This window comes from Aotus nancymaae, unplaced genomic scaffold (genome assembly GCF_030222135.1).
Source record: "Aotus nancymaae isolate 86718 unplaced genomic scaffold, 86718_ANA_hifiasm-v0.15.2.pri h1tg000002l, whole genome shotgun sequence".
In the NCBI taxonomy this organism is placed as follows: domain Eukaryota; kingdom Metazoa; phylum Chordata; class Mammalia; order Primates; family Aotidae; genus Aotus; species Aotus nancymaae.
In genome coordinates, this window is record NW_026988413.1 from 9,940,120 (window position 1) to 9,953,179 (window position 13,060).

Genomic DNA, 13,060 nt, shown 5'->3' on the forward strand with positions numbered 1-13,060 from the left:
ATGGCCGATCTGAGCTCACCGCAACCTCCACCTCCTGGGTTCAGGCAATTCTCCTGCCTCAGCCTCCTGAGTAGATGGAATTACAGGCACGTGCCACCATGCCCAGCTAATTTTTTGTATTTTTAGTAGAGATGAGGTTTCACCATGTTGACCAGGATGGTCTTGATCTCTTGACCTCGTGATCCACCCACCTCGGCCTCCCAAAGTGCTGGGATTACAGGCGTGAGCCACCGCGCCCGGCCATAGTTCCTACACTCTTTACCTTCAACTTACTTATTTTTGGCCTGAAGTATTTCAGACGTGCTAAGTGCTGCCCTGAGAACTCCCTTCTCACACATTCCTTTGCCCTTTCTTAATCCTCCACTGACACTACCAGTGAGGTGCTGATATTAAATCCATTCCATGGTCCCAAGAGACTGAGGTTTAAAGAAATGAAGCAATCTGCCCGCGATTGCTGGAGACCTTACCTGAATCCAGGTGATCCAGGTGCCAGGGGTCGGTGGCGGACGACATGGGGGAGAGGGTCAGCGGTGAGGCCCCGCAGTTGGACTCTACCAGCTCGCCCTGGATGTGGACGTGAGCTGAGGCGTTCGTCTGCCTCAAGGCGGCCTTGAGAGGGGCGATCTGGTTGAACTGGACTCTGGAGAGGCAACCAGTGAATCCTGGGGTGTTGTATTTGTGAATCTCTTGGTCAATTTTCCCTGTTTCTAAAAGAAAAAAATGAAAATGTTAACCGGCTCACCATAGTCCAGCTGTACAACAAACCTGTCTGAATGCTTGTGTCCTAATCTTACCTTTAGGTTTCAGTTTAAGATGTTACATTGTTTTAGATGAAATATTAATGAGTCAATAAGACTTAAGGCTATAGACGTCACTTTAAAGGAACCTTGTGTTACCAGGGAATATGGTAAGGTAAACATAAGACTACATGTGATAAAACAAAATACATTTCTAAGTACCTTCTGGCTACTTCAGATGCTGCTGAAACTCACAACACTGACTTGGTTCTGATTGATTTTTCTCCTTATCTTTTCTGATGCTTCCCCGATCCTCTCAACAAACTGAACCAAGCAGCCCTGCTCTGACCTCCTAGCAAACTATGGTTCTGTTTTGTATCTCTTTCTTACTTTCTTCTTCAGTACTCCTTTAAAAGAGGAAAAGGAAAAGAACAAGAATTCTGGTAGCCTGTACGTGAACATCTCCTTTCTTCAAAATCCAGTCCCCTTGGAATTCTGAGATTTACGGAATCCCTGCTAGTGTCTGGTGGAGGTTTTGGAAGTCGGCAAACTTTCCCAACCCAATCACAAACATACACATGTATTGATGAATCTCACCATCTCCCTCCCACCTGCAGACTCAACATCTGAAACTAACTCAGCTCAGAGGCGAGTCTGGGTAGAGGCATTTCCACGGTACCAACCTGCAACATACCCACACATCGTTATATCAGTGAAATCAACGTCTTTTGGCTCTCTGTCCCGTTTTAAAAACTAACAGAAACAAATATTGAAAGAGACCTTAAATGCTTAAGAGCCCTTGGCTAGTGGGCCAGGTGGACTGACCTCAGAGCCTTTTAACCACTCCAAATTTCAGAGCAGAGAAACGAATAATGTATTTCGTGAAATTATTGCAGGCTGTGGTAAAGCAGGCAGCATGTCCGCATGGGGCTCTGGAATGCGCTCTGAGAGAGGCAGGATTAGAACTAGGGTTGAGGATGAAAGGAAAGAGATCGCCAGGTTGAGTTTGTAATAGGGCTTGTTACTGTGGGAAGTAGAAAAGTTCCTCTTCAAAGTTTTCTTGTTAAAGAATAAATCCTTCTTGCTTTTTTGTTAATCACTCTTTGTTAAGCCCTATTCTGTATAGCAGTTAGACATGCTTACAAGCATGTACTACATTCTATGTCCTTGTACTTTAACGAAGACATCTGTGCTGGACGTGCTCACAGGCATGTCCCAGCTCACAGCCTATGCCCCCCTTCCTTATTTGGACTTTCTTTTTGTTCTCTATTGCTTTTACCTGTTTAAAAAATTTTAAGTTGTTAGCCAACTGGGTTTTAGTTTAAATCGTGAAGTCTGGCTCCAGCCAATGGAGATCAGACACGGCAGTAAGGACAAACCCAAATGCGTAAGGGATAAATATGTCTGCTTTTCCTTTGTTCACTGTGCTTTCTTGGCAAGATGGTTGGTGAGGTTACCCTTCCTGCGGGAAGTAAAAATTGCCTTTCTGAGAGATCCTTTGTCTCAGTGCTAATTTTTCTTTGTGGCACTGAGCATCTGTTTCTAATATTAGGTTCAGGAGAACTATGGGAGCCTGAGGGGACCAGAGCTGAGAGCCAGACTGGGAAGGGACTTGAATACCATGTGAAGATGCCTGTGGGTCCACAGGAAACTCAATGGTGTTTAAGCTGCAGAGGACTGTGATGGGAACAGTGTGAGAAAGATAATTCTAGCAGCAGTGTTGCAATTGCTCTGAGCAAGTGACGCATTAACCCCTCAGGTCCCTGCCGACTGCCTGGGCTCACACAAAGATTCTTTTGCCCCAGGGCTGAGGCAGGGTGCGTGGGGGACATGGATAAAGTGCCTTGTTCTTTCTCCAGCATTTTCATATGTTTGCTTGCCCTTTGCTGAAGGCGTTCTATTATCTATTGTGAACCAGTGCTAGTTTTGTCTCCTCTGTGACAGATTTGGGTAGAAAACTTCTGACTCCAGCTCCATTACATATGGTCCCAGACAGTTTTCTAAACTTTGGGGAGGGCAGGTCTCCCTATGACACCACAGAAAATCAATTGCTTCAAAGCTGTATCTATCTGAGGGGTCTCAGTTTAACATGGGGTCCACACTTCTTAAAGGGCTGTCTTCCCCTTGGTCTTTCCTTCTGAGATGGCCTCCAGGGAGGGAGCCTGGGGCACGGGGTTCCGATGGTGGAGCAGGCAGAGAAATCATGGGTGCCAGCAGAGGTGCCCAGGCCCAGGCCTAGGTGGCTGTGAGCATTGGCAGAAAAGTCTGCTGAGCAGCCAGATGCTGGGGCTGGATGGCAGGAACGAGCCCTGGTGAATGGCCTGCTCTCACTTTCCAATTCTCTTTGGGGCTCTTTCATTCTCTCTTTAGCTTTTCTCCTTTCTGTGCCTTCTCCCTATTGGGGAAAATTCCCAGTGTTTCAACTGTTGTTTCTTTCCTGTAAAGCAGCAGGGTCACAAAATGGAAGATTTTGATGCCCTGGAAAGCAGAACCAGTATTTCCAGAACTGGAGAGGGTTTCACATTTAGTTGATGTGCCTCTTTCCCAGAGACCCTTGTCTGGGACCAATTCCCCTGGAGGGGGCCAATTTGCAATAGATGCTCTGGAGTTTGCAGGACCTGATGGTTCCAACTCAGGGCCATGTAATAATAATAATACTGATACAATGATAGAGAAAGGTGGCAGAGAAAATCTAGGCAGAAAGGGGCAGGTCCCCACCTCACCCGCAAGCCAGAAATGGCAGTCCAAAGTGAGAACTTACATCCCTGTTTTCCCACTCAAATGTTGCCTTTTCCAAAACCAGCCATGGCCCCGCCCTGCCCCAGCCCATCCTGTGCCTACAAAAAACCTCATACTCAGCTGGCAGAGAGAGGAGAAGCAGCTGCATGTTGGAGACTAGGCTGGACGTCAGAGAGAAGTGGCTCGACTTCAGAGGGACGGCTTGATGGTGCAACATCAGAGAAGAATCTGGCCGGAGATGGCTGGACTTCAGGAGAAGATTACCTTCCTGCTCCATCCCCTTTTCTGCTTCCCTTCGTGCTCAGAGCCTTTTTCATCAGCAATAAAGTTCCCCACATTTACCATCCTTCAATTCGTTTGTGTGACCTCATTTATCCTAGACGCCAGATGAGAGCTTGGGTGCCACTAGTGTGGATACCAAAGGCTATCACAACTTGCCCTTTGTCTTTGCTGGTGGAAGGTAGCCGCCTCACTTGAAAAGGCAGAGGGACCACTGAGCTGTTACCACTTAGGCCGTCCATGGACAGCAAAGCTAAAAGAGCACTGGAACACTCCCTCTGGAGCTTCAGGGATTGCAGGCACCACCCCTAGAAGCTGCCACGGGGCCTGCACAGAGTTCACTCCTGCTGGCGCCCAAAAGTGCTCACCCTGGCTCCTGCACCCACTCACCCGCGTGCTTCCCCCTGCAAGGGGTGGAGCACAGTGGGTCCAAGTGAGTGGAGTTTGCTCCTGCCAGCGCTGAAGTGGCTGGTTGGTTCCAGTGTTGGTGCACTCCAGTTCCTGCCTTATTTGCTACCATACTTCCTCCTATGAGGAGTTTGTGAGAGACGGGAAAGTTCTTCAAAGTTTATATCTTAATTTATTTTTTTGAGACAGAGGCTTGCTCTGTCACCGGGCTGGAGTGCAGTGGCACGATCTTGGCTCACTGCAACCTCTGCCTCCCGGGTTCAAGTGATTCTCCTGCCTCAGCCTCCTGAGTAGCTGGGACTACAGGCACACACCACCATGCCCAGCTAATTTTTGCATTTTTTTAGTAGAGACGGGGTCTCTACCTGCCTTGGCCCAAACTTTATATCTTAGACAACAATGTCTTGCTCTATGGCCATTTTCCACTATTAGCATAAACATATAACCATGTATATATATTCTCTAAAGCAGCTACGTCTTAAATCAGTTACCTTGACTCACTCCGGCATGTCTGACCAGAACTGGGCAAGCTCCAAACCCTGGCACATGCCATTCCTTATTTGGAAACCCTCCTGACCTTCTCCTGACTAGCTTCCTCTTCTTCCTTGTCTTCTTCCTCATCTTCTTTCCCCTTATCTGTTCAGGAAATTTCCAAGTTTTTAGCCAATTGGGTCAAGCATAGAATGTGAGGTCCTGTTCTGGCCAATGGAAGCTGGACACAGCAGTAGGGTGACTGTGTCAGGTTATAAAAGTTATAAATGTTCCTGTCTCTTTTGTTCAAGTATGATCTCGTGGCAAGACTGCTGGCAAGTTGCACCCTTCCTGTAGGAAGTAAACTAGTCTTGCTGAGTGATCCATTGTCTCGATGTGGATTCTTCCCGATGTTACAAACCTGTTTCCAACAGAGTTGAAAGCTGCAAGCTGGGTAAGTGAGGCTCCCCTGTTGTGGGTCCCTGCTCTAATACCCTGCTTCGATATTAGAGCACAGACCAAGGACAGTACATGTTGGGAAGCACTGTGCTTAGTATTTATTATTCAGTATTCTACTAAGTCTCCTGGCAACCCTCTGAGCTAAATAGATTGCCCCCCAACTGACAGATGAGGAAACCGAGGCTTAGAGAAGGCTTTGCCAGTGAATACATATTTATGTTTCATATAAAAAACAGAACTCAAATATTTTGCATTAATCTCAATTTCTTCCAAAAATAGACTATTATGTTGTTTTTCATATTCATGTAGACTTTTGATATTTCTAGTCAGGGACCCCATAGAAATGGCAGAGTGAGGTTTTTAGAAAAAAAAAGTAAATGGTTGTTAAAACTGCTTTAAGTCTGCGTTTCATTAGAGCCTGAGCCAATAATTTGATTTTTAAAAATGTGGTAAACTGATGTCAGATCTTCATTAGCATCATTTAAAGCACCAGAAAGTTACAGAAATGCTTGTCTGGAAAAAGATTCCGTATTTCTTAAGAACAGGTACAAATCATAGTATAGCTATCACTTTTTTAAGTTTATTACAAGTAAATTATGTTATTCTATAACTGTTGAAATCAAATATTAAAATATCATTTACTGTAAGAAACAACGTTCTGCCTGGAGGTGTCTTGGGTAAGGTGTTATTTGTGGGAGAAACTTGCTTTAAAAATGCAAATTTGAGAAATGCAGTACAATCACTTTTAAAGTTACATTCTCAAGTGGCAATCAGTACTTTAACGTCTTGTATTCATAACGATATGTGTTCCAGAAAATAGCCCACTTAAAACACTGACACAATTCCAAGTAACATGTTAACATGAAACGCTCATGACAGTCCTTTTAAGGAAATGCAGCAACTCCATTTGCGATGCATTAGTGTGCTCTCCCGCTCCTTGTTCAGTTGCTGAACGCCAAGTGACAGGCAAGAATGTTGTGAGAAATGAAAGAAAAAAGGGTACCTGAGGGGGAAACGCAGGGAGAATAAAGCCAGCTCCATGGAGGACAGAGCTGTGCTTGGGGCCTTGTATACAAACTCCAGCTCCTCCTCAGCGATTGGACAAGCATTTATTTATTTGGACAGGCATTCATTCATTCATTCATTCATTCATTCATTCATTCATTCGACAGGGTCTCGCTCTGTCATCCAGGCTGGAGTGCAAGGCACAATCTAGGCTCACTCTCGACCTTCTGGGCTCAAGCACTCCTCCCACCTCAGCCTCCTAAGTAGTTGGAACCAGACTCATGTTCCACTACCCGATCTCGGCTCACTGCAATCTCTGCCTCCTGGGTTCAAACAAGTCTCCTGCCTCAGCCTCCCGAGTAGCTGGGACTACAGGCATGGGCCACCACGCCCAGCTAATTTTTATTTTTGTATTTTTAGTAGAGATGGGGTTTCACCGTGTTGGCCAGGATGGTCTCAATTTACTGACCTCATGATCTGCCCACCTCAGCCTCCCAAAGTGCTGGGATTACAGGCATGACCCACTGTGCCTAGCAAGAGATTTCTTGTTTTCCTTTGGGATTATTTAAATGTACTTATATCTTCTTGTGTATCCCACTGGATCTATTCACCAGATGATTTTTGTTAGGTTTTATACTTTTTAGTTTTCTATCAATATTCCTTTTTTAGGAGGGGGATGTGATATTATGAGATACAAAGAATCACTGTCAGCTTCACTTCCTACTTTTTATGAAACAGGAAAAAGAGTCTAGGGCATCAATGAGACTTAATTTAAGACTTTTGACTAAGTATCTACTGTGTGCTCCCCACTGTGCTAGGGATTATGGAAATTGACCTTCGTAGAATGTGCAGGGTCAACACAGATAGCCAAACCTGGTCCCAGCCCTCACATGGCACACCTTCGCTCTGCAGAGACCATAGTACAACTGGCCCCAAAGCACTGTGCACCATTCTTTCCTTCCCTCTGTTCTGGGGTGAAGTATGTCACACTGGTGGCACTGGGGGTCTTTAGGTAAATCACAGACTGCGAGCTAAATAACATCCAATCAGAGGGCGAGGAAGTTATTCCTTCCCCGATTCCCTTTCAATTCCTTAGTCTCAGGCTGGCTCAGTGTGGGGCTGGACTATCTTTATCACGATGCCAATACCTGCTCTCTTCCCTTTTTAACAAAAGGGGATCAGACCTCAGACCTGGATGCTTTGGTGGGCAACAGTGCTGACTTTCATTATATTTCTATATTGCATTTTTTAGCACCACCATGTCATGACAGCAAGCGATACTGGCATTTCATTTCATGGTAGTATTGCAAAATTTCTCTTTAACATAAACCTTTTAATATAAATTTATTTATGTAAAAATCGTGAGTCCATTTAAAGAAAAATAAGTAAACAACAGTAAAGGAGGTTACTGGAATGGCAAAAATGTCATCAGAAACGGCAAAAATTGTGACCTTGGTCCTCAAATGACTCTTGTTTGGTGAACACTATTGGAGAGGAGCTTGATGCCTCTTAAGACCCTAGATGTTCTGCCTTAAGAGTGTCTGTTCCATTCAGGTGTAATCCATCCTCTCCCCTCACACCTGGTGTCAGTCACTATCCATCGCTCTAGAACACCAGAGACCCCGGCTCGGTGCAGCTTCCTCCTGGATTCTGCTCCCGGCTCTACCTAACTGGACCAGGTGTGCTCCTTCTCTCTTCAGATGAGCCAAGATGGGCCAGAGGCCTGCAGTCGTGCCTTTCCTGGATTTAAAGTTTTCTTGACAGCTGGGACTAAATGTCTCTTCTCTTTGTGTCCCCTAAAATGTCTAAAATAATTCCTTGGAAAAAGTAATCACCAGTGACTGTAGGAATGAATATATAGATGCTTTTCAACTTATAATGGGGTTATGTCCTCACAAACCCATCACAAGGTAGAAATACTGTAAATCAAAAATGCGTTAAATACATGTAACCTACTGAACATCATAGCATAGCCCAGCTTGCCTTAAATGTACTCAAAACACTTACATTAGTCTACAGTTCAGTAAAATCATCTAACACAACACCTATTTTATAATAAAGTGTTGAAAGTGAAAAACAGAATGGTTGTGTGAGTACTGAAAGCATGGTTTCTACTGAATGCATATCACTTTTGAACACTGGTAAAGTTGAAAACTTGTAAGAGAAACCATCCTAAGTCAGGGACTGTCTATAACTGAAGCCCTTTCCTCAATAGTCTGTCATTCGTAGTTTGGTTGGGTGGGATAGGACCAGGTACTGTGGAAATCAGAACAGTCATAGTTAGCTGTAGTTGACGTTTGTTTTTCAGCTTCATGGAGTAAACAGGTGCAGAACATAGCTTGGAAAGAGGAGGGGGAGGTATTCAGCGTATTCAGGTGTTCAGTAGCGTATTCAGAACCAGAAGATCATTATATGTTATTTCTAGCAGTACTATTACCTGGAAATCTATCTCATTAAAAATGGACTTGTCGGCCGGGTGCAGTGGCTCACGCCTATAATCCCAGCACTTTGGGAGGCCGAGGCGGGTGGATCATGAGGTCAAGAGATCGAGACCATCCTGGTCAACATGATGAAATCCTGTCTCTACTAAAAAAAAAAAATACAAAAATTAGCTGGGCATGGTGGCGCATGCTTGTAGTCCCAGCTACTCGGGAGGCTGAGGCAGGAGAATTGCTTGGACCCAGGAGGTGGAGGTTGTGGTGAGCCGAGATTGCGCCATTGCACTCCAGCCTGGGTAACAAGAGCGAAACTCCACCTCAAAAAAAAAAAAAAAAAAAAAAAAGGACTTGTCACTGGGCATGGTGACTCATGCCTGTAATCCCAGCACTTTGGGAGACCAAGGCTGGTGTATCGAAAGGTCAGGAAATTGAGACCATCCTAACAAACACGGTGAAACTCTATCTCTACTAAAAATACAAAAACTAAACTGGGCATGGTGGCATGTGCCTGTAGTCCCAGTTACTCGGGAGGCTGAGGCAGGAGAATCGCCTGAACCTGGGAGGTGGAGGTTGCAGTGAGCCGAGATCACGCCACTGCACTTCAGCCCGGGAGACACAGCAAGACTCTATCTCAAAAAAAAAAAAAAAAAAAAAAAAAGGACTTCTCTTTCAAAACATTGTTGTATTGCTCTAAAACTGACACCCAAAGGAATTGATAAATTTCTCTCCTATGATGGAAGGCAAGACTTAACACTGAACACTCACGCTATGTAAACCCTCCAGAGGCCTCATGCATGGAACAGTGATTCTACGGTGCCTTGTGGAGTAAGTGGAAAGTGGGTTTGAAATTGATGTCTGGATGAAGTTTTAAATGCTCCTTAGAAAATCGGACAGAAGTACAATAGGTGAGTAGTCACCTGATGTACACTTGAACACATGGCAAGGGGCTGCTGGGCCAGCACCTGAAGCTCCCGGTGTCTCGCAATGTGAGCATCTGGGCCTCTTGGAGAAAGAGCAGTAAAATTTGCATTTATCAGGTAGTATGCAATAATTTGCATTATTCAGTTTTTTCATTCTAGTCCCGTTTGGCCATAGTTGAATGAATGGGAGTCTAAATGGTCAGAGGAATAAATCAATGGGAAGTAACCATAACAACAACAAAAAGCCAAAAGCGTTCATCTAAAAAAACAACAAGACCAAATGAGCCTCATTCCTCAGTTCAAACATGGTCAAATGGTAAACATCAACAGGGCATGGAAATGCTGGCCTCCAGGTTCCCTGTCAGCTCCTGCTCTAACAGGCTGCAGTTTTTGATCAGTAATTTCTTGCCAAGCAGCTGCCTTTCCAAAGATGCACAGCCAGAATTAAATCTGTATCCATAATTGATGTATATGATTATGTACTAAGACATTTTATTCATCCCTTAAATAAAGACATGAATGAAATCTCATCGTATTTATTAGATGCTTTTCTTGCTTATGAAGAAATATGCAGGACTAAAATATGCAGGTATAATTTACATAGTTCTGACCTATGAAACGCACTAACTCAATTTGCAGAGGCGGAATGCTGGGAGAAGCAGAATCATTTTTCCTTCTGTCGCTGCCACATTTTGAATTTTAATTATTTTTAGGGACAGTCTTACTGTCACCCAGGCCAGAGTGCAGTGATGCGATCACAGGCCTCACTGTATCCTCGAACTCCAGGGCCCAAGTGATCCTCTTACCTTAGCCTCCTAAGTACCTGGGACTACAGGCGCACACCACTATGCCTAGCTTAAATTTTTCTTTTTTTTTTTTAGAGACAGGGTCTTATTATGTTGCCCAGGCTGGTCTCAAACTCCTGGTTTCAAGCAGTCCTACCCACTCAGCCTCCCAAAGTGCTGGGATTATAGATGTGAGCCACTGCACCTGGCCTCTGGTACATTTTAACTCATAAATCTTTTTCTAAGGACTGATAAAACAAAACTGGATTTTTTTCTTTCCAGAGACAACAGTAAAAGGAAATGCGTTCATACAGCCTACTATACTATTTTGCAAAAAGATAAAGTATTACATTTTTATTTGTATCAATTTATCACAGCTCCTGAGTTTTTATGGCTACTAAATAGGTTGAAATTGTCACCCACATTTCTAAAATCTAGACTGAAAACAAAAAAACTTATGATTGCTGGTTAATCTCAAAATATAGTTCTAATGGCTGGGCAAGGTGGCTTATGCCTGTAATCCCAGCACTCTAGGAGGCCGAGGCAGGCTGATCACGAGGTCAAGAGTTCGAGACCAGGTTGGCCAACATAGTGAAATGCTGTCTCTACTCAAGATACAAAAAATTAGCCGGGCGTGTTGGTGTGCACCTGTAATCCCAGCTACTTGGGAGGCTGGGGCAGGAGAACTGCTTGAACCTGGGAGCCAGAGGTTTCAGTGAGCTGAGATCGTGCCATTGCACTCCAGCCTGGGCAACAGGGTGAGACTCCATCTCAAAACAAAACAAAACAAAGCAAATATAGTTGCGATTACACAGTATCAAAAACACTGATACAAAAGGGATGATCCCTTAAATGTTTCCCAAACACCAGACATTTGGAATGGGTCAGAGCACACATCTGATGGGTGGATTTTCCACTTCTTTCCTGGATGTTTCAAGTTGTAGGATGTAAGATAGAAAGCGTGGAAAGTGCTCGTGCCCCATTCCTCAGCCTCAGGTGCCCTGTCACATGGCGTGATTTTTTTAGGGCTAAGAATAACAAGCTCTACTGAAAGTAACAAGAACTTTCAGAATAATGGACGTACCTGTCAGTCAAACCACAGTTACTTCATGGGTAATTAGGTCTGATTTGACTTCTTTGAATCTCAGTAAATTGAAGCTATGTGTCCTAGCTATTTGCTGCTGGGAAACAAAACCCTAACGTGTGTCCTGAGTTTCCCGTAAGCTGGCAATGAACAGACCCGCTTCTTACTCATTGGAATGTATTCCACTTTTGCATTTTAACTTGGTAGCAGCAGAAATAGAATCCTGTGTACAAAATTACCAACTGTAGTACAGAAAAATAATTTCTCTCTGTGTGTGCTCCGCTTCTGCTAAAATGTTTTGTAGGCTTTTGAAAACCATATTAAACTCTAGCCAACACCATTTAAAAAAAAAATGAGCTTCACTTATCAAGTTTTGAGAGAAAAAAAAATAAAGTCGAAGTATACTCTAAAATAATTATAAATGATAAAAAGCAGAGTATGGTAAATACTAGGCAATAATACAATTTTCAGCTCCATTATAATTCTCCTGGGACCACGCCCCTACCTGTGGTCCATCCTTGACCAAAGCATCATTACGTGGTCCTGACTGTACTACTCAAATGTATTAGAATGAGACCATGTATACTTGTCTTGACCACAAAAATGTCATGAAAACATCTCCAAGCCACTGGTAGGTATGCCGGCCAAGACTAGCAGAGGGCCATTTGAAACTAACTCTGGGGAGCAGGGGAATTTGAGACAATGGGAAAAAAGGGTAAAGGGTGTTGACCTCATACATTGCAGCAGCGGCATAACAAAGTGCAGGCTAGGAAAAGTATGTTCGTAAAGTTTTGGATTTCCAGATAATGTCAAGTTGAATGGTTCAGTAAAATAAAAAGTAGCCATTTTTTTATTTTTCCTCCTTTGTTTTCACTTGTATTATAATTCCTATCCCAGGAGGCCTCTAAAACTATCTTACCTGAGAGAGAGAGAAAAAAAACTCCTTTGAGGACTAAGAATGCATGAAAGCACAAACATCAGGCAATGGACTTGAAGGGATTGAAAGTGATGGTTTCCCCCAGGCCATGAGCCAGTCAAGCACACAAAGAAACTGAGGGAGCGAACTGTTTCTGGAAAGTGTATTGGATGGTCCCTTAATTTGCACTCGATGTCACACAATGAACACAAGAACAAATTAGAATCTCGGGACCTTGCCATGTAAAATGATGTTCAGAAAACAGAGCCTAATGCTTTGGGGCTGAACTTGATGCTCCAATGGATCATCACAGAAATTTAAACTGTACGATTGCAACCACACTGGAGCCACCGAGGGACACAGTCTGCAGACCCAGTGGGAGGCCTTTGGATGCTTCTTCCCCTCAATACCCAGTCTCACTGCTGGACCTCTAAAGCCAGTTCCTTTATTTCCAGATTGGGGTAACAGCCTCCTTGGTAGGAGAACACTGAGAGAGGTCATCTAAGTTTCAGCAAAGCACTTTATTCAGTTTCTCATGACATTTTTGTGGTCAAGACAAATATGCGTGGTCTCATTCTAATACGTTTGAGTAGCACGGTCAGGCACCACATAATGATGCTTTGGTCGAAGATGGACCACATGTAGGAGGGTGGTCCCAGGAGATGATAATGGAGCTGAAAATTTTCTATTGCTTAGTATTTACCGTACTATGTCTTTTACCATTATCATTATTTTAGAGTTATACTTCCACATTTTTTTTTTTTTTGAGACTGAGTCTCACTCTGTCGCCCAGGCTGGAGTGCAGTGGCACCATCTCAG

General features: G+C 44.0%; 1 protein-coding gene across 1 annotated transcript in view; it reads right to left on the minus strand.

Moving 5' to 3' along the window:
- Positions 1–13,060, minus strand: part of CNTNAP2 (contactin associated protein 2) — a 1,621,124-nt gene that overhangs the window by 67,733 nt on the left and 1,540,331 nt on the right. The window contains exon 21 of the mRNA XM_064372470.1: positions 468–707. Within this exon, the coding sequence (XP_064228540.1) occupies positions 468–707 (240 nt within the window). The remainder of the gene's footprint in view (positions 1–467; positions 708–13,060) is intronic.